Consider the following 26,415-nt stretch of genomic DNA (forward strand, 5'->3'; position numbering starts at 1 on the left):
TCCCGGAGGATAGGGTTGGGGTAGGAGTAGGTCTCGGAACCACTTGCTCTATATATGAGTGCCAAGTTAATCCCTAGCAGAGAGAGGCAGACAGGCAGCCGACTGCTGGGCTCTTCCTCCTGTTGAAAATTCACTGGGCACTGAAGGAGGACATTTTCCTCCTCTCTTCCCCCCGAATGTTTTCCTAAACATGAAGGTAAGATCGTCATTTCGTTACTTCTGTGAACAAAGCTATCTTAAAAGGGAATAGGGCTTAACTGAAATAGCTCAAAAAAAAAAAAAAGAAGACATGGGAAGATAGGAAAGAGAAAGATTTGAGGGTGACTTTTTAAAAATCTTAATTAAATATATTTATTTAGCAGTTCAGCCAAAGTGAGTTTCCTTTTTTTTTTTTTTTTTTTTTTTCATCTTGCAGTTAATTTATTAGTTTAGAGGTCTGGGAATCAGAGACTGAAGACAATGTTTGTGAAAATCCCAAGAAAGCTGCTAAGAAATACTCCAAACTGTTGTTATTTCTGTGGTATTTCTTAGGGAAGAATTCCAGTGTATTCATGTTTGTTTGTTGATTTGGAATCATGCAGTGATCCCCCATGATCTGACTTATCTAAGAGGTTTATAGAAAAGTGTATTTGGAGAGTTGGAATTTTAGAATTTGGAATCTGGATGAGAAGATCAGGATTGTGAGAGTGGAAGATACAGATAGATGGAATTAAACTAACGTTTTACCGAAAACACGTATTGGCCAAATGTTAAAAAAAAATACAGGACTGAAGAGAGGGGGTTGTCAACCTAAGGCATGATTCACATGGGGCTGGGGTGAGGTCAGGCACCGTGATGTCTCAGGGGAGGGTCCTCTCTGCCTCCTCGCCACACCCAGAGCTGATCTGATGGTATCCACTGTCTTCTACCAGTTATACTGTGGTGGTGGTTGTGCCTTTAAAACAAAAGCCCTAACACTGTGAGGGTCAAAGAACTGGCATTCAAACATCCTACACACCCTGATTTACCATCACCAGTTTCCAGCTACATGGGTCAAGCAAGATCCTTTTTAGCTCTTGCTCCCCTCACTCCTGCTGAAGTTGAAGATAGAGAGGCTTCTTGTGGAGATGGGGAAGGAAACCAGGAGAACGAGGAAGAAGAATTTTGAAGTGGACTCCTTCCTGCAGGAACTGGGCATGGGAGAGAAATTTAAAACTAGATGATAAATTTAAATCAGACGATTAGATGGTTCCAGAATTTTTATTTTCTGAAAATGTGACTACTTATTAATGCCTGGGAATGACTAATAAAGCTATGAGATAGGCCTGCCCAGGGGCAGGAAAAATGAGTTGACGTAGCACAAGTAAAGACGTACTGCTGAAAAAAAAACCCTGTGTAGTTTAGGATTAAACAAACAAACAAACAAACACTTTAAAAGGTGTTGGTTTACACTATGTGCTTCACACGTTTGTCGAAAAGTCAGAAAAATATTCATAGCCTTTCCCACCATTGTTTACTCATTTCTGGGATACCCACAGCTGTTGGTACCTCTCTGTCCTTTTGATTATGCTGATCAGATTATAGGCTGAAAGATTTGTAGACGTATGAAAGACAGAGGTAGGCAGCTAGGATTTTACAACTGAAAGGGAGATATCTAAGAAGAAGATAGGTAATCTAGGAAGGTGAGTAGAAGGGTCTGCAAAAATGTTGGAAACATTCCATAGTTACACTGAGAGAAGAGAGGCATGGGGAGGTCAGAGGAGAAATAATATTGGCCTACTAAAATGTGGGGTGATATGATTTAAGGACTTTTGTTCTGGGTTATGAATTGAATGCATTTGATAGTTTGTCCATGACTTCGCTTCTCCCCTACTCGTCTTTCCAGAAATGAACAGTGGGAAGTCAGCTCGAGAGAATTGTATTAAACTTTTATTTAAAATGGAAATGTAAAAGACAAGCAGAATCATAGAGGCTTCTCTGTGATTCTTCTACTCTTAATAGTCTCAGTTCACAAATCTTGGCTTGCACAAAATGTATTCACTTTTAACTCACTGAAGCAATGCAAATGAAGATACTGATTTATTGGTTTTTTTTTTTCCCTCCTAGGCAATAAGTTTATTCTTCTTGGTGGGATTTATAGGAGAGTTCCAAGTTTTTTCAAGGTGAGAATTTTTTGGATTGGGTGTGGAAATCATTAAAAATTATTTCTGTTAATTTTAGGAAATTCTTAAAATGGTCTGATTTTTACATTACAGCCTGAGCATGTTTATCCCTTCAAAACTTTTTTCTTTCCATGTTTTTAGAAAAGTCAATGATAGCGAAAGGAAGTTTTATTTTACTTTTTAGTTTTTTTTTTTGATAGAGGTACTGGGCATTGAACCCAGGGCCTCATGCATGCTAAGCATGCACTCTAATTCTTGGACTAGACTACCCTTCACCCGCTCTGGCTTTTTTACTTTATTTTATTCCTGTAAGGAAGAAACCTGAAGACTAAAAACACCTCAAGGTTTTCTGCTTGTCCCAGTACCACAGTTTTACCTGCAGTTCAGAGATCACAGCTGATTTATATATCCTAGAATTTGGTCTTTAAATGTAATTCTTGCAAAACAGTCTTAGGATTTTGAAAGTTGAGAGTTTTTTTTTAAGGAAATAGCTTTATCGGCTCTTGGGACCTGGAAGAAACCAGCATCATTTACCCACAGCCTTGTTGTGCTTTCACTGTCAGTTTAATGAGACAGGACCAGGTCGGTTCACCTTATCAAATTGTCAGGACATGAATCAGGAGCTGTGCTAGTGACGGGGGACACAGAGGAGCAAGACGGTACTGAGAATCATGGGAATGATTCAGATCTTGAAACAGCTGATTCAATACAAGAATGATCAAGGCTCTGAGAGGGGACTGCACAGGCTGCTGGGGGTGCCCAGAGAAGGTGAGGCCAAGCTAGCTTCCCATCCTAAGCCTCCACCTGTCCCTGGGACACAAAATAGACAAATAACATTAAATTCAGATTGTTTAAGGGTCAAAGACACTAAAGCATTTGGATTATTGATGCCATATCAAGACTACAAATTAGCAAGATTGGTCCCATCAAAGCACCTGAGGCACAAATGGGACTCCTTATCTGCAGGGCTAACTGACAATGCTGAACGTAATCAGCATTCAGTTTGCCTTGAGATGCCTCCCAGGTTAGGAATGTACTTGAAATCCAGAAATTGGGAGTCCTGTTTCCTTTACCCCTTGTAAAATGTGGTTTTAGGTAAGGCTTCCTTAAACTCTTAGGACTAAGCAATGTGCCCTCTTCGACACAGCCAGAATTAAGCACGGTGTGAGTCAACTCGCCATTTTCCACATGTATTTTATTTGAGTGAACTTGTTTGAGCTCAACTTGCCCCTACTTACGTATGTGCTTGAGAAGTGGCCTACATCAACAGGGGGATCAGGTACAAGTAAATTTCTGTCCATCTAACCTTTGCCAGATTTGACTTGCCTCCTTCTCATGCAGTCTTCTTAAAGCTTCTTGTCTCTCAGTTAAATTTCTGTGTAACTCTTCAATTCATCATCCAGAATCCCTTCAAAAGCCAGAATGCCCTCCTCCTCTATGTTTTCACTTATCCTCCAAACTCTGAACACTCTCTTATCTGTACTTCCATAATATATCATACTATACACATTTCTGTTAGGAAATATATCCAATTAGGTATATTGTATAACGGCTAGTGATTGTACACTGTGTTATGATTATTTGTTCACACATCTGTGTCTTCATCCTCCCTTCCATCAGTGGTCAACGACCTGTCTCTTTTGTGTCTACAACTCTACTGTCTAAATAGTGTGTGGTACATTCTAGATATTTAACAAATCTCCGAAAAAGTGAGCCCTTCCCACATATATTTTTATATATTTTGGGGATATTTTGAGTGCCTCTTAGGAAAAAAAAGATGAAGCAATTTTTTGACTCTTTTTGACTATTCTTTGTCTTCTTTCTTACCTTTCTATCGGTTTTATGATGGGTAATTTGACACTCTGACAGCGCCTTCTCTCCAGTCAATTGCCAGTGGAATTCCTATGCCCCTTGGTCAGAATGCAATGGTTGTATCAAGACTCAGGTAGGACTGTATGAAAACTTTGTATTTATTATCCATGTGCAGAAATAGCTTAGGTATGGACAACATGGCATTAACTTTTGAATGTTATTTTTTATGTTTCTTGAAAATGTAATTAGTAATTTTGAAGGGAAAAAGTATAACACTTAATAATTAATATTATAATAAAATAATTTATGCATTCTCATTTTTCTTGCAGGATTTTTCTAAATCTTACATTTGAACCTAGAAATATGCATAGGAGAAAAGTTAAAAGCAACTCACTCTTTAACTATTAGAGAAATAAGAATAGCACGAAGTGAAGTTAGTAGATAATTCAAAATCTGTTTCATAGTTACTGGATTCAACTTTTCTTTTCGTTTGAAACAAACACTAACAAGTAGTGAAATAGTTGCTCTGTTTTACCCAGCAGATAGTGAATGACCATGGAAAGTCAAACATTTTTCAATGCTTTAAAGTTTAATGCAAAAGTATTATAAATAAAATACCAGACTTGACTTGGAGATTATAGAGTGCTTCTAAAAATGTCTTTTTTTCCTCATTATAAATTATTCATTGGAGATAACATAGAAGAGTATAAATAAAGAAAACACTACTTAATGATTCCACCATTTAGAAGAAACCAATGTATCAGCACTTTAATATATATTCTTTCAGTTTATTTTCTCTCTGTGTGCTTATGATTTTTAAAAATAGGATTATTTGATTATAGTTTTGTATTCTACTATTTTAACCTAACATTATACTATCAGCATGAATTTTAACAACTGTATTATTTTCCATTATATGAATATACCAATCTTATTTATTCTCTTTCCTATTGTTTGAGATTTGGGTTATTTACATTTTTTGTTATTATGAATAAAACTGTAATGAACATTTTGTACATAGATATCTATCTTTTTTTTCTGATAATTATCTTAGGATAAATTCCAAAAATATAATGTTTGTTTCAAAGGTTCTAAATGTTTGATTGATTAAATTTTTTTTATTGAGATACAGTTGACATATAACATTATATTGGTTTCAGGTGTACAACATGACTTGATATTTGTAAAGTATTTTAAAGGTGGTTCAGTTTAGATAAAACTGTATATTTAAAATCATTTTAATTTTTAAAATAACAGAACCATATTACAGGAGATAACTTCTATTTTGAAGCATCATCATTATCATCATTTCATTGAATATCTATTTAGTACCTACCTGAGGGGTATCTACAGAACAAGTTACACAAGTGTAGAATTTGGCTTCTGGCAAATATAATCAGTGACAACTCTGATTACAGGCAAACAGGTACATGAAAAACAAGACAAAGGTCAAACAAACATCAAACTCAGAAAACATTTTTATAATTTAAAAACAAGTTAAATAAGAACACTAAATAGAAGTAGATAGAAGATATTTTTCACATGAGTAATTTTTTTTGAGTGAGGGTCATCATGCCTAGATTATAAAAACAAAATTTTCATCCAGAAAGAGACAAGTGAAAATGAAAGGGGGGTCATAAGATCAGGACTTGACAGGCGAGAGTGAGACTATTGAGAGTAGACAGTCATCAAGGTCATCCTGGAACCTATGGAGAGGGAAAATGTTACTAATGCAGCACCACAGTCTGTGCTTTGGAACTTCAGAAAAGCACACATTACTGAGCCATATGCAAGAGGTGTCTTCATTAATTAAATGCAGAAACCAAAAACTTACTAAGAAACTGTACTGAGTTCCATCCCCACTCATATCCCTCCATGACCCTTCTGCTTAGATGCAGTGAAAAGTGCCAGCGCCAGGTCCAGGCCGATGTAAACCTCCTCTGGGTTTAGATTACATATCTGTGACCCTTGTCCCAGTTAGGTTGAACGAATACATTCAACATTGATTTGTATATTTAGTCTTCCCTGTTGGCCTTTGCTCAAGTTTTACAATCTCTGGAATCTCAGGTTTTGTCCAGCTTTATTAACGGGTAAGATGTGAGTATAGGAAGAGGCTTAAAACATGCACCTTTGCTTGAGTTTGAGGAGGAAAAGGATTTTGTAGATCTTTCTTTTGCTTTAAACATTAGATACATGTCTTTATATTGTGTAAAATAATTTTAGGATGAATTAATTTTTTCATTTGGCTTAGAGATTTCCTCAGTTTTTTTCATACACACGCCTCTCCGTTGCCCAAGGATATGCCTTTGACATACTTCCCATTTCAGAGGTCAATGATTTTGATTGTCGAGTAAAGTTTCATTGTAGTTATAGCTTCATCTGTGGACTACTTAGGCTTCTGTTTTGTAAATTAGGCTTCCATGTTAGTACATATCTCTCTCTAAATTCTTTTCCTTTTTGCCTTGCCTTCTCTTCCTGAAGAAAGCTTAAGGTTCAGCTCAAATCAATTACCACCACTTTTTTAAAGATTTCCTTAATGCCACATCATCTCAGCTCCCCTTCCCGATACCCTGACTCTCCCTCCAAAAAAAAAATTCACTTCACCTTTTCTAATTAGCTCTTGGTACCTTGCTTTGGCAAAAACAGTAATCATTCTGTACTGTGATCTATTTGCTTATAGATCTATCCAGCATATTCTCTTAAAGATTCACTATTTTTTTTTTCACTCAACCCTGAGAGTAAATATATAGTTGGCAATGCTCTATAAATAATAATCTAAGTGTCACCAGACTCAAAGACAAGGGGGTCTCTATGTTCACTGATTTGGGAGGTTTTACTTCTGTAGGATACCAGAACCGTTTCATGAACATTATTTCTCCAATTGTGTTACTTTCTCTCAGATTTTATTTCTCAGGTAAAGGAAACTGGAGATATTGAAAAGTACTATCTGTTTTGTGTTTAGACTCGCAGACGGTCAATTGCTGTTTATGGGCAGTATGGCGGCCAACCTTGTGTAGGAAGTGCTTTTGAAACACAATCATGTGAACCTACAAGAGGATGTCCAATAGAAGAAGGATGTGGAGAGCGTTTCAGGTGTTCTTCAGGTATTTGTTTTCCATAGGCTTGGCATGCACAGTGTAAATTCAAATACTATTTGTTTAACTTGCACAGTATATATTTGTTGAATTATACTGAATTCACCTATAAATTAATTTCTCCCCAAATCAGTAGGATTTAAAAATTTTTTTTGTTTTGCTTTTTTTTTTGCAGAGGTAATTAGATTTGTTTATCTATCTATCTATCTATCTATCTATCTATCTATCTATCTATCTATCTACCTATCTATCTATCTATTCATCTATCTATTCTAATGGAGGTACTGGAGATTGAACTCAGGACCTTATGCATGCTAAGCATGTGCTCTACTGCTGAGCTATACCCTTCCCCCAATAGGATTTTTATTGGCATTTAATTGCACACTCAACTATTATTCTTTCAAATGCATCAGTGGCATCTGGTAATAAAAGTGGGGGATAAACTTTGCCTCTTTGAAAAGAAATATGGCTATTGACAGACCCAAATGGTTCTTGACATTGCATTTTTGGTGAAAATGGAGAGTGAGCCTGGAATGTACACTGAGATTGGGCAAAAAGAATATTACTGCCCAAATTATTTTTATGTTTACAAGAAAAGCAATTTTAATTAGCTAATCAATGAGCAATATAGATCATCCCTATGCGTGGTGACTGAAACGTAATTTTTGGATTGAGAGTTATTTGACCTATGGTCTATGTTGCATTTGTGCAGATAAATTAATTCAACAACAGTTAAATTAATTTAATAACAGTTCTTATTATGTTCCAGGTATAGTGATGAGAGTTGTGAATGTAGAATGACACACATAGGCTCTTTGCTCAAAACTCTCAAAGTTTTATGGGCAGAACAGTACATAAATAATTCTTGTGTTAAATGTGCTTCTCAACAATACCTGTCAAATTCCTATTTTACTTTCAGAACCGAAATCAGATGATGCCTCCTCCGGGAGGACTTCTCTAAGCCCCCAACTGATAGAGCTATTTAACAAGTCACTTTCCGTGTTCTCTATATGCATTATATTTGTAATCTGAATTTGTTTCCCTGGATTTCTCTTGGTAGATTGCGAACTCCTTAAAGATGTCAATTATATTTCTTTTATTTTTGCATCTAGTGTCTGGTACATAGTAGACTCAACAAATAGTTGCTGCATTGGGTCAAGTCCCAGCATAATGGGATGCTATCAGGGTAACTCTGTGCAGTCCATACTATAATGACATAGAGGAGGGACATACATCGCAGCCTGAGGGGCAAGGATGGTTTCAGAAAGGAGATAATGTATAATTTGATTCTTGAGGGGCAAATAGGTAATAGGTAGAGAAAACCTTTCTAGGCTGAGAGAACTGTAGGTGCCAGGTCGGTGGAGATGACAAAAAGCCTGGCCTTTGATTTATGTAAGTTATCCAGCATGACCAGGCATAGGAGGCTGGTAAGGGAATGGCTGGAGACGATGCTGGGGAGGTAGGCAGGGGCTAGGTCATCTGGTACCTAGTGCTTCCTCTAGTGCTTCTTCTAGTGCTGCTGGTACCCTGGGCTTGTAAGTATCACAGTTATGTTGCTGAATTGTAATTACCTATCTTCTTAGTCTGTCCTATTAGATTGTAAAGTGTATGCAAAGCCTGAGGAGCACACTTTTAATTTATATTCACATCCCAACACCCAAAAGAGTGTCCTGCACAGACTAGGTGCTAAAGAAATGTTGAATTTTAACCTTTTGATCTAGTTCCCACGCTCTCAACGTGCACGTGTCTAAATTACCAAGAAAGGCATCTTGGTCAGTGATTACAGAAAAGAAATGGAAAGTTGAAGGGCAGGAGGGGGTCAATCTGTCTTCCCAGTGGTTGGCATTATATGATTTTGGAGAATGCAGACAAAGAATTCAGAATTCAGATGCTTGATGATTATGGGTGAGAGCCTGGAAGTTGAATTTAGGTTGTCTTTTCAATTTTGTGTCCAGCCAAAGTCAGAATCAATTCTGCATGTTGCAAAATGAGGACCAAAATAATCAACAGATCTTTCCCTGGACACTGAGGTTGTATCTCAAATTCACAGTAGAATATCAGTGCAGTGTTGGGGGTCGGGGCAAAACCTTTTGATCCCAGGTAGCATTTCCTTTCTTTACCCTTTTATTTTTGTGTGGTGGCTTTTCTTGGGTTCAGGTCAGTGCATTAGCAAATCTTTGGTCTGCAATGGGGATTCTGACTGTGAAGAAGACAGTGCTGATGAAGACAGATGCGAGGACTCAGAAAGCAGACCTTCCTGTGACCTCTATCAACCTCCTCCCAACATAGAACTTACTGGAAATGGGTAAGGTGCTGGGCAGCTTCCTGTGCACATCGATGGGCTGTAGTTTTTCATTTCGTTTTGTTTTATTTTGTGGTCTGATAAGTCTAAGGACAAATCACCTAATAGCCAAAGCTTTGGCTCAGAGCTCTTTGCCACATCCTGAAACAATTATTTTATTTATAGCTATGGGCCTGTAAATATATGTGGTAAAATGTGGAGGGGCCAATTGTCCCTGGACTGTCTTGATTTTAGCACTGAAACTCCTGCATTCAGGGAAACCAATCAGAGCTGGGAAAATCTGGATAGTCAGTCACTCTATGGGACATGGAGATGGAGATGGAGAAGTGGGTTAATGATGTGAGACTACTCAAGAAAATGAGGAGACCAGAGAATGAGAGCAGGAGAAGAGAGAACGTGGTGTGTTGGATACTTAGGCTGAAAAGTAATGGCCTAAATGAGCTGGGACCTTCCATTTCTGAGTGAAGTCGGGACAATCCTGTGTTTGCCTTTTCAAAAAGAATTCTGAAAAACTTTTAAGGGTCAGACCCAAGGTAAAAATTTTCAAGATTTTAAAATAACCTATTTTAGAGTGATAGTTGGATGTGATCTTTCTATACTATTATACAATTCATTAACAGAAAAGTGGTGAAATTACTCTAAAGAGTATGCTAAGAGGCCAATTAGTTGAAATTCATGGTAGAGAGCCCTCTCTCCTTGAGTAATCTTAATTGTATTGGTTTTATGTATAGATTCAATTCAAAACCAGCTGTTGCCATAGATACAAAAAGGCTGCATGTTTCCCAAATATATTCTCAGGCTGAAAGGATGTTGGGTTTTCCCAGCTACTAGTTTTAGCTGTTATACCAAGCAGGGGGGTCGGGCAACATATGATGTGCTTTAGGAGGCTGTTTTTATTCAAGATCTCACAGAGAGTGGTGCTTAACCTTAATATATTTCAAGAATATCTAGAGTTCTCTAATGATGCCTGTTTTAGCAAGGCTCTTTCTGGTTTTTAACAGCCTTTTCTTCTTTCTTTCTTTTTTTTTTTTTAAAACAGTTATAATGCACTCACGGGCCAGTTTAGGAGCAGAGTCCTCAACACTAAAAGTTTTGGTGGTCAGTGCAGAAAGGTATTTAGTGGGGATGGGAGACATTTCTACAGACTGAGTGGAAATATCCTCTCCTATTCATTCCAGGTACTTAATTATAATCATTTAATTTATTTCTAATCTGTGAATTGTTATTAGAGATCATTATTTATATAATACTGATTTTTTAGTATTTGTTGAGAATTTACTTATGGCCTCATACGTGGTCAATTCTTAGAAATATGTTATATGGGTCATGGGTTTTAAAAGAATACATATTCTTTTCTAAAAGTATTTATTTATTAAAATTTTTATTTTTATACAATTTTTAAAGGTTACTTTCCATTTATAGGTATTACAGAATATTGGCTGTATGCCCCATGTTATATAATATATCCTTGAGCCTATCTGACACCCAGTAGTATCGCTCCACTCCTCTGTATTGCTCCCCCATCACACAACTCTCCCCACTGGTAACCACTAGTTTGTTCTCTATATCTGTGAGTCTACTTCTTTTATTGTTATATTCACTAGTTTGTTAAGTACACATATTCTTTAACTCTGAGGTTCAGGGCAATGATGCTTTTAATTTGTGTCATTCAAGCTGAAATGTCCTTTTGTCTCACTTTCAACTCCATGCTCCATGTGGGACCAGAACCTGATGGTGTCTGTCCCTGTATGGGACTTGAAACCCAAGGTCCTGGTCATGACTAGTGATAAGCTCCAAATCACTGCCCTAGTGTCACTTCACTTAAAAATGGTTTTATTTTTAAATTATGAAATAGTTCATAGGTACAAAAGAGTGTGAATAACCTATAGTTGCAGTTTGGAGGAATCTAATGAAACAAACAGGAATCATGTATGCCTATCACCTACCTTAAGAAACAGAATATTACCGGTGACTTAAAGGCTCCCAGCTACCCCACTCTGATCGCATCCTCTCCACCTGTGCTGCCTGTGCAACCACTGTCTTATATTTTGTATTAGTCATTTCCTTGTTTTTCTGTGTATGTTTATCCCATACCTCTCTGTCCCTAAGAAAAATCTGTGATTTAGTTTTACCTGTTCTTTGCTACTTACATAAATAAATCATATACTTAAATCATATACTTAAATAAATAAATCAGTGACTTGTTCCTTCACTCAAAATTAGCACTTTGAAATTTATTCACGCCAATGTAGATGGCATTTTTTGTGATGTTCCCAATTTTTTCTTATGAAAATGCCTCGAACTTTCTTGTGCATGAGTTCCATGCTAATCAGCTAGAGTTTCTCTAAGGCACACACCTGGAACTCGAATTGCTGCTTTGTAGGTTATGTGTAGGGTACACTTTACTAGGTGAAGTTTCCACGAGGGATAGATCATCAATCTATACCCCACCAGCAGTGTGGAAGAGTGGCCTGTGGTCCACATCTTTGCCAGCATCCGTATTGCCAAACTTTTATATCTTGTTTATGGTCTCAAGGTCTCCTCTGCAGGCTTTGGCTTCTCGCAGGCTGTTTCTGTGATAGATACCTAAACTCATCCTGTTCCTTGATTTCAGCACAGGATCTACTCACACAAAACATTACTGGCTTTAGGAGACATTCCTGAAGATTTGGAGGGAATACGGAGGAGAGATTGTTGCAGTAGTGCTAACACATTTGATGAAAAGAGTTGACATCCTCCAGCTTAAAATCTGTCCTTCTACAACCTCAACAAAATGAAGTTTCTGGTCTCATCCTGTGTTAACCTCTTTCCTCCTCTTCTCTTCCAAGATCTCGTCTCTCATTCCTTTCCTCCCTTTTTTCCAGAACGTAAAAATTTCCAATTCAGCCCTTCTGACTTACTACCTTTGAATTTGTAAACCAAAACTATTAGGTTGTTCAGATTGAAGGACCTCTTGCTTACCAAAATTAATGATTTCCAGAAAGCAGTTCTGATTATAAAGAGCAAATTCACCATCCTTCAACTTACAATAGAGTAAGTTACATTTAAGAGCCATTGAATCATGAAAATGGAAAGTGAAACTGATCTGAAAAATAATCATATCTACCAAGTTTTGAATATCTACTGTGGCATCTGCATTATTTTAATTGTTTTTTGTTTTGTTTTTAATTAGATTAATTAATTAATTAATGGAGGTCCTGGGGATTGAACCCAAGACCTTGTGCATGCTAGTCACTCTATCACTGAGCTATATCCTCCCCTCCTGTACTATTTTAGGCAATTTATTTAGTTTTAATCTCATGACATCTGTAGAAGGTAATATTTTAATTATTAAATGTTTAATTATTAAAATATTTAATACTTTACTATTTTATATACATAGAAATCAAGGCTCAGAGGACTTCAGCTGACTTGCTCCAAGTCATCAGAAATAATAAGCAGGAGAGCTTGGGTTCAGTCTGTCAGACTTCATAGCCCTTCACTTTCCTACCATATTTTACTCTGCCAATGTATTATACTAAATTTTTTTTCAATTCTAAATTCTACATTGTGAAAATATGTTTTATAATTTAACCTTTGGCCAGAAAGGAGAATGTGAAATAGGCGTATGTTGAGAATTTTTTCTCCTTTTATTCCTAGGAGGGTGTGTTGCTAGTTATAAGGAGGAGATTTGCATGTATATATATATTTTTTTCAAGGGTCAAATTTAGAAAGTTCCAGAGCAGAAGGAATAATAAGGGAGAGGATTTTTGACATAGTTGGAAGGTAAACATGCTGCAAGTCTGCAGCTTTTGAAGAAGAGAAATAATTTAGTAACAGCGTAATCCTGACATTCGTTTTCCTCAGCATGGCTTGGTTTTTGGATTGACATCTGAAATGCCTTTACTGTCACTGAATTTGAAAGTGTTTGTCAGAGGTAGAGGGAAATTATAGGCTGTTATTTAGTGAAGAATAGAGCTGTTTTGAGGATCCAGCCAGAGGGAAGTGAGGTGGAAGCAAGAGGCAGCGTCAATCACTGAAGTGCTGAACCCACATGCCAGTATGGAGGCGTTAAATGTCCTCCTCAGTTCAGGTAGACTGACGGCCACTAGGCATTCAGCTATCTACAGGTGGTATGTGACTTATGGCTTGTTGGAACATAACTATTAGTAAATAAACATAAAGAAGACTCAGTCAGCCTGTCTTATAATTTCTGTTTTGGTTATCAGCAGGGTAGTTTATCCAGGACAAACCTGGTTTCTTATTGAATAAGACACTGACTTTGATGCCATGCACATTCTGTTTTCTCATATTTTTCATACCAAAGGAAGCCTTTGAAACATAAGCACATTCCCGCTCCAGGGTCGCTTTGGAAAGGTGCCACTCCACTTAGTTCAGCCTGGGAGACTGCTGAAAGACTAACGTGTTTATTCTCAGCATGTAATGAATTACAGATGGGAGTGAGCAAAGATTAGGGTGGAGAAAAGAACTTCCTGGATCCTCTTGTATTTGGTCCTGAATGTACTTCATTGTATTTTTTGAAGAGAGAGCCTCTATGCATATCCAATGAAAAACAAAAATGTATTCCCAAGGCAGTATTAACTAATGCTTAGTTACCTGATCCTGTGCTTTCTCTGATGGTGTGAATCTAGATATCTGAGGTTTCTGAATCTACTTTGTTAACCAAACAAATTTTGAATGATGATGAAAATAGCTCACATATATTAAGAGCCCTTTATATACTAAGCACTATTTCAAGTGCTTTAAATGGATCTTCTTTTTTTCTTTATAATAACTTAAGTAGATAGGTAGGTGGCATCATCTTCTGTTTTACAGATGAGGAAAATGAGACAAAGAATGCTGAATAATTTACCATCATAATTTACAATCCTAGAGGTAGCAGACGACAACCGTGTGAGCTGAACCCTACAAGTGTAGTACAGTTTTCTTTGGAGGGGTTAGAGTGTTGACGGGAATAAGCCAACAGAGAAAAAAAATTGAAGCTGAAAGAGAGGGAACAATTAATCAATTGGATAAGTCCTTTGAAGAAGTGAGAGGGAATACAATCCAGAGAAGAGACAGAGAAAGTAGCCTTAGACAGGCGGAGGAACACCTGCGGAGGAAAGGAAGAGAAGAAATCTTCATAAGTTTGTAGATTTGTTAGCTGGAGTGTAAGAAGTCGCTGTCTAATAGTGGGAGTGTTTGTAAGGAAAGAGGTTAAGATTATCTTCTAAAAGTGAAGGAAGTGGTTGTAAGATTGGGGGATGGAGGTGGGCACAGAACTTTTGAAATGGATACTGTAGGGAATGGGAGAGAGAGAGAATTGGCTAGAGAGAGGACTGCTGGAAAGTACTGAGGGTTCCACTGAGGCTAGAAATTATGAATGGAATTACAGTAACATCAGTCTACAGTTGTGTGATTTTTCTGTAAGAACGCTAAGCTGCTTGGCTGCAAGCATTGAACAAGGGTTGGGTTTTTGCCTGGCAGACATGGTGGCAGACCATACCTCAGCAAGGAAGTTAGGTTTGTTGGCAAGAGAATGGTTGAAGTCATGAACCATGAAGCCCAACTGCAACAGGAAGGAAGTAAAATAATGAAGATGCTGATAAGGAAAGAGAAGAGAAAATAAGTTGAAGAGCTTCTCTGTATGAAGTTGAAAAATAGATATGGCAGTAACAGAATGAGAGTCAAAAGAATAAGAGATATCAGAGTGTAAGATGAATGAATTTTTGTGATTTCAGAGGTAGATTCAGTCTGGAGCAATTCAATATCTCAGCTGAAAGAAAGAGGGTATTAAGGAAAATTTGAGATCACACCACCTTGAGCAATGATTCCTGTGGCCATGTGTAGAGTACATGGGAGTGAGGAGCTCCTAAGAGGCTTATTTGCAGAAATCATGAATCAAGTATTTGAAATGTGCATCTGAAGATGAGGTAAAATAGGCTAATTTTTTTTTTTTTTTTTTTTTTTGCATTGAAAAGAAGATAGGTAACTTCCTTTTCTCAGGAGAGAGAAAAAACTAAATTCTGTGTTTCTCCAAAACCAAATTAAGACTGAGACACTATCTAGTGATTCTAGAAATCTCTGACAGATTTTTAATAATGTCTTCTTTGCAGTCAATAATGTTGAACTTTTGCATTTGATTTTGAAATAAACTGATTTAATAATATAATGAAAATAATGTTTGAATAAGAGGTATGACCAAACCCATTTTTCTTATCTTCTGTTGCTTTTTTCATCATGCATGCCTAATTTTTTAACATGGTAGTGATTAAAGTGATGTAATATTTTCTGGCATTTTGTTGAATTTCTTTCTAGTCTTTTTTTTGACTGGACACATACTTGCATATTTGTAGTTAACAGGATTTATAGACACCACATTTCTGCTTTAACATGAATAGTTTGTCCTCATAGGCATCATTTGTGATGGCTGCGTAATATTCTGTCATTTTCTTTTTAGCTTTGTTTTTAAAATGATCATATTCATCATTTAAATTTTCCCCATGTTTATTTAGGCTTTTTGAACTCAAACAGATGCATATGGCTATTTAATAAAAACACAAATACGTATGAGAATTACTGGTTTGAATTTACATTGAACAAAGAGTGTCAAATTGCATGTTTTATTTTATTCTCATGGTGATTGACATTTTAGCAAATTAGTTGCCTATCATTCAAAAAAATAGAGATTTTTATGTAAAGATTCAGATTTATCTCTTGTCTTGAAAAATCAGATAACCTGTTAATGCCAAAGTCTACAGTTAGGTATAGCAACTGTCTGATGGATTTTAGACAGGGTGTGCACTCACTTCCTTATTACCCCACCTTCCACTGGAGGCTTCCAACATTTATACTACTTGCCAGCCCTCCGTGGGCATTTCATCTGAACACTTGATCTAGGACAAAATAAGGGATAAAGAAATGGATAGTCTTCTTCATGGATGCTGGAGCTGTCACTTCTCAGCCACATATGACCATCCTGTTGTGTTTTTAAAAATTCTTTTGGGATGGCTTTTTCTTCTACCATCTAGCACAGGAAAAAACTATTCCAATCTTAGCATTTGTTCAAGCCAAACAGGATTAGAAATTTAAATCTACTACTGTATCACATAGAGCATTTCAAAGCAAAGCCCCATAGGTCTAACTGCTTCATATCCCCAATTTGCATCTCTCTTCCCCTCTGTTAGATGAAAAATCAAGAACTTACTGCTTTGCAGGTCTCTGTTAGTCTAGCTTTGTTAATTTGCTCACCTCTGGCTAAATGTTGACATTAAAGGGAAGTGGAAGATGTTTGTATGTGAACATGTTTTGTGAATCACATGGGATTGCTGTTATTAATACCGTGTCTCCTGCTTAAGGAAGAGTAATTTTAATAATGAACTAGTTATTATAATAGTGAATTAAGTAGTTATTATAATGAGCTCTATTCCTTATGCTTATCCAGGCCTAGTCTTAAGGAGAGTCACAGTTGTTTTATGTCAATGAAGAGCTTTGTCTTTTGGAGAAGCTTGTATGAAGAATGTATTCACGTTTAAGGAGCCATGACAAGAGATCCTTGGTTATATCTAAGGCCTTAATTAGCTCATAGCAAAATTTTTCATTTTCTTTTTAGGTGAAAATAAATAATGATTTTAATTATGAATTTTACAACAGTACTTGGTCTTACGTAAAACATACATCGATAGAACATACATCGTCTAGTAAAGGACGTTTTCTTTTTACTTCTTCATCATCTTTTTCTTCCAGTCACAATTCAGATACCAATGAAATCCATAAGACAAAGGTTAGTATGAAATATTAGTTGGCTTTTCCATATTTTACTGGTTTACGTATTTTTTAACAAAAGAGTCAGCTTTCATTTTTTAATTAGGTCACAATATCTTCTTCAAAGAAACAATCTAATACATTTCTTTAAAAGGTATGGTTTTGTCTTGTGAATTTGCTTTGATAATATATCTGTTTACAATTATATTTTTCTTATTAAAGTATTTGGTCTTATTTTTAAAATCTTAAAAAAAGCTTATTATTTTCAAATCTTGTTAAAAGTAGCCTAAATTCCTAATTCACGATTACTGATTTGACTGTTTTAAGTGTCATATACAATTTAAAAAATCCAATTAAGATCTGCTTCTGAAACATTAATGCAAGAGTCTTTTTTAGAAGGTTCATGAAACTGAAAGATGTTAAAACACTTTATTACTTCGGAGATATCAAGATTTTCATATGAGCGGGTTAAAGGACTTAATTTTAGATACTCTGTTGTTTTGAGAGACTACAGCTTTCATCATGGGCAACCTGAATGGTTGAGGTGGATTGTACTAATTGATGCACACTTACCACTGAAGAACTTTTCAGCTTAATCATCATTCACAATATGAATATTTCATCTCATTCTTAAAATGGGTAACTTGATTAATAAATCATACTAGGAATATAGATTTTGTTTGTTTCTTAACTAAGAAGGCTACTATGGAAATATGAACGGTAAAAACATTTGTCTTATCCATATTGTATTGTTCACATAAGTGAGGATTTGGTATAAGGCAGCTCTGTCTTGGACATCATGCAAAGACACTTAGGAAGGGCTTAAAAGACCCCATTATAAAGTGGCTTACCCTGTAAATACCCCAGTATGGGAGATAAATTATATGATCACTCTACCTATAAGTCATTGTCAAGATGTACACTCTAGGGACATTATATCCTTATTTGTGAGATTATTTAGCAGTTAATGAAGTTGATTCTCTTTTTAGTTGAGGAGGGCATAACAACTGGGTCTTGGGATTTTAAAGGTCATATTTAAAGAAGTTACCATGTCATCACTCAGATGTTATTCCTGTCTGGGATTCCAAAAATTCCTTAGATTGCTGCAAGTAGATGGACACAGGAGAGACCTTATCATGCATTAAAAAATAAAAATTCATGTAGTCTGTGTTGATAGAGGTGTCTGTTGATGGAGATATTGGAGAGGGAACTATTTCCATTGCTTTTTCATCTTCAACCTAAAACTCCTTTTACTCTTTCTTCTTTCCTGTAGAGTTATCAGTTGTTGGTTGTTCAGAACACGGTTGAAGTGGCTCAGTTTATCAATAGCAATCCGGAATTTTTACAACTTGCTGAGCCATTCTGGAAGGAACTCTCCTACCTTCCCTCTCTGTATGACTACAGTGCCTACCGAAGATTAATCGACAAGTATGGGACACATTATCTGCAGTCTGGGTCCTTAGGAGGAGAATACAAAATTATATTTCATGTGGACTCAGAAAAATCCAAAGAACTAGGTAGAGTATTAAAAAAATGTTATATACAAGTGTTGCAGGGGTTTTAATGGGGGAAATAATATGTAGTTAACTTAAACTTTAGAGCTTTAAAATATGAAAAATAGAGATTAAATTGCAAAGGAATCCAAAATTGCAAGAATCCATTATACTCTACTCCAAATCTTCCAGGCTTCAAGAAAAAGTGTGCCTATTTTTTGGATAGTACCCTGAAATGAGAATTAAGCCATTATCATTATTGCTTTCTCCAGAGACTGTTGATTAAATTTTTAGAATACTTTTTAATCTTCCCCGTTTCTCAGATTAAGTAATATTCCTTGAGGAAAACTAACGAGGAGTTTACTGATATTGCAGAAATCAGAACGTTTTAACAAAGTATTTTTTAAATTTACTCCTGTTCTTTACCACTCACGTTCTTTAAAAAAAAATCTGCTCTGGTTATTACAAGTTTGCTTACTGCCTAAGACTTGTGACAATAGCTTACATGTATTGGAGGCCTTTCTCTTGACAGGGAAGTAACCTCTGTTAGCAGTGATCCTCCCTACCACCCGGGGAGATGGCCACTAGGACTCCTGTTCCACAGGCTGAGAAAGGGAGACTCAGGGCTATGATAAGACTCACCCAAGGGCACACAGATTGTAAGGAAGTCTCACTGGCTCAATGTCAGCTTACCTTTCTCCTTATGCTGTGCTGCTGCCGGAATTGCCTGATTTTTGTTAGAATCAGGGCACACTACTGAGTTCATGCTTTGCTGACTTCACAGTGAGAGGGTGTTCCTCACCACCTGCCCCTAGATGGAGGGGAGAGATCTCTTAGTATCCATTCCTCCTCTCCAGAGGCCTTTTGGCTTTGACTTATTAATATTCCAAGTCACACCTGCTCCTTCCTGGCTTTGTCCTGAAGTGGATGTCCACACTTATTTCTGCATTTGGGGTCTTACTCTTCAGTCAAGTCTTCTTCCACCTTGGAGGAGAGTAAGACTTCTTAGGAGATTCAGAGGAGGTCCTGTAGCCTTCCCTTCCATTGTGGGCGAACTACAATATTTGTTTGTGTTTCCATTAGCTACCTTTTCCCCATTGGACTTAGTTTTTACTAATTAAGATTTAATTAGAATGTGAACTTTTCTAATCTCACATGTTGGAAATGAATGCAGAAGCACAAGTTTTTGTAGTGATGACAGAGGCAATATTTCTTTAGAAATTAATCCAGGAAGTGGCTTTATCTAAACTCAGTTTCACAACCATTTTTTCCCCCTTAACACTTAAAAGAAATGGAGAGGATTTTTTTTTTTAAAGCTTTCTGAGTCAGTAAAATTTGGTAAAAAAAATTTTGAGTACAAATTTTACTCTTGAGCAGTTTCTGTTCTTCCTAAAAGTTTTAATTAAAATTAATCAAAGCTCCTGGGACATATGTCCCCAGTTGTTCTTTATGAAATATTGACACTGTTACAATATTGTCAGTAAAATTATACAAGAAAATATATATTTCTACTCTTATTATTTTCTAACCTCTTTTAAAAAAATGTAGTGGCAAAAATCCATTTGATAATGAGTAGAAATTGTAACAGTCTAAGTCATAGTCACAGTCATTTTGAGTCATAGGAAGAAAACGTAGAAACCAGAGATGTTACAGATGAAGAGAGTGGGGCACTAGAACTAGGGTTTTAGGAATTAATTACTGGAGAGTCAGAACCCAGATTTTGGGGTTTCCAGGAGGTGGGCTGGAGGTCATTGCATGTCTACTTTTATTTATTTGCTTTATGACTGAGAAGCTGTCTGTGGTTGGGTTAAAGACAACACTCTTTGAGGTGTTCAATTTCTGCTCCCTCCACTTTTCATGTATAAATCATCCCTGTACCCCAACTCCTCTGGCTAATAAAAGCCAGTATTGGCTGGACCATTTGAAAGTAAGTTTCAGATACAGGATGCTTTATCTTTAAGTATATACTTGGATTTTATTTTGCTTAATAAAAAGTAAAATGTGGCTTTTTCTGACCCTTGACCCTTCTAGAGCACTTGAAAATGTACATACCATGTAACTTTTGATTATATGGCCACAGTGGTAGAAAACAACCTCTTACCCCACTCTCATACCTGGCCAGCATCTCAGAGGAGATTGTCAACAAATGCAGAAATTAAGCACCCTTAACATTTTCCTCCCCAGGTCTCAGTTCAGAGGATAAGAAGAAATGTGCTTCCTCACACTTCAAATTTTTGTTTAAATTATCAAAGCACAAATGCAAGGAGATGGAAGAGGCCTTAAAACTGGCTTCAGGTAAATGAGAAGAGGGCAATGTGCATTACAAGCTTACCTCCAACCCTCTTTCTGTGGTTAATTCCTGGTCTCCAAGGGCCTTTGAAATTTTAGCAGGTGTTCTATTTTGTGTTTTTCAAACTTTCGGTTATTTTTACCTCTGGTCTCTCTCCCATATGTCATGGCAGTGAGACATCATGCAGAGTGGAAAGTTCACTGGGGATGTCCCGTATACTGTCCTCAGTGTACACCACCCTTGTCTCCCATGAGGATGGTTGGCAAACATAGAAGAATGACACCAAGAGGAGAAGCTTCAGTTTCACTCTGACATGGATGCTCAGTGCAGCTGAAGTTCTTGGTGTAGGGCAGTGGTAGTGGTGATGGTGGTGGAGTGGGGGAGATGCTGTATTAGTCTGAGTGATCGAAGAAGGAACTGGAAAGGTAAACAGATGTAGATTGTTTCTAGATACACTGTCAAGGAGTTTGAGTTTCATCCTGATGGCAAGGGATGCCATGAAAGGATTTAGTACAGGGAGTGGTTAAATCAAAGGTGACAAAGATAAAGTTGTAGTGAAAGAAGAGGGATTGAGAAGAAATAATCTGATAGGATAAGAACCAGAAAAAAGTCAGTAACATGGAAGGGGAAAGAGAAGTCAACAGAGGGTAATGCTAGAGAGAAGTGATTAAGTAGGAGAAGAACTGAAGACTCTTCATTGGATTTGGTGATTAAGACTTAGTTTGCTTTAATATGAAGAGATTCTTAGTGTGGTAGCAATGGAAATGAGACTGCGGTGCATTGTGTGAGGCCACGGAGCAGTATTAGAGCTTAAATTCTCCTGGGGCGATGGGAGAAATTGCGGGGAAGGTGAAGACTGACTCAGATGTTAGAGTTTTCATCAAAGAAATGGGGATTCTTGGCATATTAGTAGATGACTGCAAGGAAGAGAGAGACAGGGTAGTAAAACCCAGTTTATTTATTCATTCACTTTATTCATCAACTATGGAGCTGATAGTATGTGCCAGAAATTGTTCTAGGCACTGGAGATACAGCAGTGACTATGCCAGAGAAAGTGCCTGTCTTCTTGGAGCTGGCATGACAAAGGGGGTGGACAAGTTTTTGAACAAGATGGAAATAGAAGGACCTGGAAATAGAAATGAAAGTGAGTGCTTTGGGAAGATATTGACATCAATTTTAGATGGGTTGGCCATTGGAAGCCACTCATTGGTTTTATTGTGTGTTTAACAAACAGATAATGCTTTCTATGTGCCCAGCGCAATTTAAAGCGATTTACAAAATTAACCAATGTACTCCTCCTACCTAAGAGTTGGGTATTATTATTCATATTCTCATTTTACCAACAGGGACACTGAGGCACAGAAAGATTGCCCAAGACGGCAGTTGGTAAGCGCCAGGCATGAGATTCCAATGTCTGGCTTCATAATCTAGGCCCTTCCCTGTCGCCCCAGGAGACTGTCTAGGGGAAGAAGGGGCCCACTGGAGCAGCGAGCTCACCGAGGTGTAGAGACAGAGGCTACAGGCTTAAAAATAAATGTAAAAACTGATTTCTTATATATTACTTATATCTGTGGTTTGTGAACAAGTATGTCAGTTAAGGTGGTGATTCTCAGACTTTGGGATGCATGAGGACTACCTGAGGCAGCCATTCAAATGCTGATTCCAAGGCTTCTCTCTCAGCTATTTCCTCCTAGGTCTTGGTAGGGGCTCGGGAATCTGCAGTCTCTCTGGGTAATTCTGATTCCTATCATTCAGGGGCTGAACATGGATATTCACTAAGTTAAAAGTGTGTCAGTCTGCATACTGAAAACATAGCTAGCAAGGAAGATGAGGAAGCACTCAGGCAATTTATTAAAAATAGGAGGCTTTAGTAGTTTCTGATGATAAAATCATAATATTTGAATTTGCAAAATTTTGTGAAATTGCAAAATGTGGTTAAAAGAAAGGGAATGAAAATCACCCCAAATCTGATCAGCAAGCTAGGAATTTCTAATCATGACCAGTATGAAAATCAACTACAAACAGAGATGAAATATTTCTGAAATTATAAGGCACATTAATGTAAAAAAGGATTTGATTAGTATTTGAGCTTTTAGAACACTTTTTATGTGTTAATGTATGCCTATTAATTAATCATGTTTTGCTTAAGGTTAGTATTCCAGGTACAGTGAACTCCCCCTCCCTGACTATTCCCTTTTTTTTTTTCAGTTTGTTTAATATTTTTTGGTAGTTCTCCCACCCCCAACATTTTCTTGTGAAAAATTTGAAACATACAGAAAAGTTGAAAGAATACAGGAATAAACACCCATATATCTACCTCCTATATGTAACAATTATTATTTTGACATTTTGGCATATATCTACATGTAATATTTATAATGTTGACTATTTAGCCTTATATAAAATATATTTAAAATATTTATAATATTTGCTGAACCATTGGGAAATTAATTTCAGGCATCATGATGTTTCATCCCTAAATAAATGCATGTATCTACTAAGAAGCAAGACAGTATAACATAACATAATCTTATTACGTTAAGAACATTAAGAATATGAATAATAATTTTTCAATAATTATTTACTGTCAGGTAGTTATTGTGTCTTTCTTTCCTCTTTTAATAGATAATTTTTTTTAGAGTAGTTTTAGGTTCACAGTATAACTGAGCAAAAGGTACAGAGGGTTCCTGTATACCTGCCATCCCTGTGCATACAGCCTCCTCTGCTATTAGCCTCCAGTGCCACAGTGGTCCATCTGCTACAACTGATGAACTTACATTGACGCATAATAATCACTCAAAGTCCATAGTTTACATGAAGGTTCACTCTTGGTGTTGTACATTCTATGGGTTTGGACAAATGCTTAGTGACATGATCCATTACAGTATTATATGGAACAATTTCACTGCCCTAAAAAAATCCTCTAAAAATTCACTAAAAAATCCCCCAAATTTCTCCCATCCTCCTTCCTGGTAACCACAGGTTATTTTTACTGTCTCCATAGTTTCGCCTTTTCCAGGATGTTGTACAGTTTGATGGGTTGTGTTGAAATACTTGCCTGACTCTCACTTTCATTTTCTCATTTTCATTTCATTTGTGCATCCTGACTTAATTCGTCTGATTTCTCCTCGAGTAGAAACCCAAGGCAATGTGTTGCGAGGGAATCCATTTGTCCTTGGGGGACGGTCTGGCCTCGTGTCTGGCCTTAGTTACCTGGAGCTGGACAATCCTGCTGGAAATAAACAGCGCTATTCTTCCTGGGCAGGCTCAGTGACTGATCTTCCCCAAGTCATAAAACAAAAGGTATGTGATGGATGCTCTGTTGAAAGCACCAGAAAGCAATCATGTTTATTTGCACCGGGAAAACAAGATTAAATCAAGGTGGTTAAACAGAGAAGGCTGTAATTAGCATTTTCTGTATCCCAATTATGTTTTGTATAGTAAAATGAATGCATACGTAATAGGAAACAGAAGGTTTGTTATCTTGTATGTCCATATTTCCATTGTAAAGGTTAAATGTCTTGCAAATCCCAAGAGAAATTGAAGATAAAATTTGCATTTCAAGCTTTTAACTTAAATTTAATCATGTGTTCCTTGGTCCCAGATTCAGAGGAGTTACAGATTCTTGCAAGAGGAAGGTATTTAGGTTTGCCCAGTGTTACATTTATCAGATCACCTTTCTTCCTGTGGCCACAGCTGGTAGGCTCCTGGAGTCATGCAAATTAAGAGAACCAATTTGGCTGGCAGAATTTTAGAATGTTTTATTGGTACAATTAGTTCTTTTATAGCACAATGTATGTGTTCCTAAAAACCAGAGAGCTAGGAAAAATTGCACAATGAATACCACAGAGCTTATGGGAAAAATGCAGTTAGGAACACAACAGTCAAAAACTTGTTCTGTGACACTCATTAAAAAAAAAAGAGGCACCTGACTGTACTTCAATTAAAAAAAAGAATTGGGGGGATCGTATCACAATAAAGGTGTTAGAAAAGGCACCAATAAAAACAGCAGCAGTTTTATATATGTTAAGTTGTTCAGAAATGCATATACTACAATAAATGTGGCACATTACCTAGAAAAAGAACTGAAGCTTGTGAATTATTGTAAAGTAGTAGGAGAGGTATCAGAAATGACAGGCGGTTGTAAAACCATTCGTACATGGGTGTAATTTACAATACAGGCAGCGAGCTAGGTGGATTTTTGAGGTGTGTGCGTATGTGCGTGCGTTTTGTGTATCCCTCTGCAGCTTGGTTCAGATGTATGTAAATGGAACAAATTCACAGTTTCAAAACAAATGATAGAGCAGAAGTGATTCTTTGACTTATTGTCTGCCATGGAATTGTGAATGAAAAATACTGCAAACCATATCTGTAAACAAAGAACACTGAATCCATCAAGTCATCAGCGGCTACTGCCACCCCCCAGGGAAGACAAGCCTGCAGCCAGGCCTCTGCAGCCACTCACAACGGTGCACCCTGAGGGGACTTAGAATAAGAAAGGGCAGGATACTGGCCCTAGATAGCTAAGTGCTTGTCAAAGGAATGAATTCAATGAGCCCAAATGTTTGCTTCCTCCTATACAAAGAAAAGCACTAAATTCTTTAACTTGAGATGCCTTGTTTTCTTCAGTTAACAAGTAATCTTTTAATGTTCCAACTACCTGGTCTTTGTTGTAAAGCTCCTATGTATCCTGGCTCCTCCCCTATCTCTTTGGAGCAGTCCCTCAGAGCGATCTGAGAGGCTGTCATCTCAGGCTCGAAGGGGTTCGAGTCCTCAGAAATGTTTGCCAAATAAAACATAATTCTCAACTTTTAGGCTGTGCATTTATTTCAGTCGACAGAAGTCAGGCAATGTCCCAGATGACACTTGCTTTTTGAGATTAAGAAACTTGGACACACTTATAAATACAAAAATCACGATAGCTCCTCAAGGACCGTCCTAACAATATACTAAACGCATTTGCCTCCCAGTAAGGGTGAACGTGGGAGGGGGTTTTTCCTGGGAAGTCTTATCTTAGCGTGTCATCCATTAATATTCAAAGTGACCTATTTTTCATTGTATCTCATACAAATCTTTAAAAATCCTAAACTGTTGAGAAACGTGTTCTTTTCCATTCTCAACTATGCACTTTCCAGCAGAGGACTGTAACTATCATAGCAGTGCTGGCTTACTAGCTGGACAAGAAAGGGACGGAGAAAGAAGAGACATTTTGCAGGTGGATGACCTCACAAGGCCCTTCAGTTCAGAAGAGCTTGGGCAGAGACAGAGGGCAATGGTGTGCTCCAGCCAGCTCCTACGGACTGTCTCTCCAGCCAATGGTGCACATCTCTTCCCAGCTCCATGCTCGGTGTTAGCATGGTGCTAGCCTGAAACTGAGTCCGAAACTGGCTAGGGTGAGAGTAGTTACACCCAGGAATTGGAAAAGGCTACAAATCAGAGCCTTTTGGTTCCTGGGAAAGCAAATTGTTAGAGCTTAGCCAGCACATCTCTGGGCTTGAAGTTAATCTTCATCAGACCTGTCCAACACGGAGCAATAACG

At 37.2% G+C, this 26,415-nt stretch overlaps 1 protein-coding gene across 1 annotated transcript in view; it reads left to right on the forward strand.

Moving 5' to 3' along the window:
* Positions 1-2: 2 nt before the first annotated feature.
* Positions 3-26,415, forward strand: part of C7 (complement C7) — a 47,671-nt gene continuing 21,258 nt past the window's right edge. The window contains exons 1-10 of the mRNA XM_006193051.3: positions 3-196; positions 2,086-2,141; positions 4,011-4,086; positions 6,916-7,057; positions 9,206-9,353; positions 10,390-10,528; positions 16,942-17,112; positions 18,367-18,610; positions 20,771-20,881; positions 24,013-24,179. Coding sequence (XP_006193113.1) covers positions 191-196; positions 2,086-2,141; positions 4,011-4,086; positions 6,916-7,057; positions 9,206-9,353; positions 10,390-10,528; positions 16,942-17,112; positions 18,367-18,610; positions 20,771-20,881; positions 24,013-24,179 — 1,260 coding nt within the window. The 5' untranslated portion in view covers positions 3-190. The remainder of the gene's footprint in view (positions 197-2,085; positions 2,142-4,010; positions 4,087-6,915; positions 7,058-9,205; positions 9,354-10,389; positions 10,529-16,941; positions 17,113-18,366; positions 18,611-20,770; positions 20,882-24,012; positions 24,180-26,415) is intronic.

Source organism: Camelus ferus, chromosome 3 (genome assembly GCF_009834535.1).
Source record: "Camelus ferus isolate YT-003-E chromosome 3, BCGSAC_Cfer_1.0, whole genome shotgun sequence".
In the NCBI taxonomy this organism is placed as follows: domain Eukaryota; kingdom Metazoa; phylum Chordata; class Mammalia; order Artiodactyla; family Camelidae; genus Camelus; species Camelus ferus.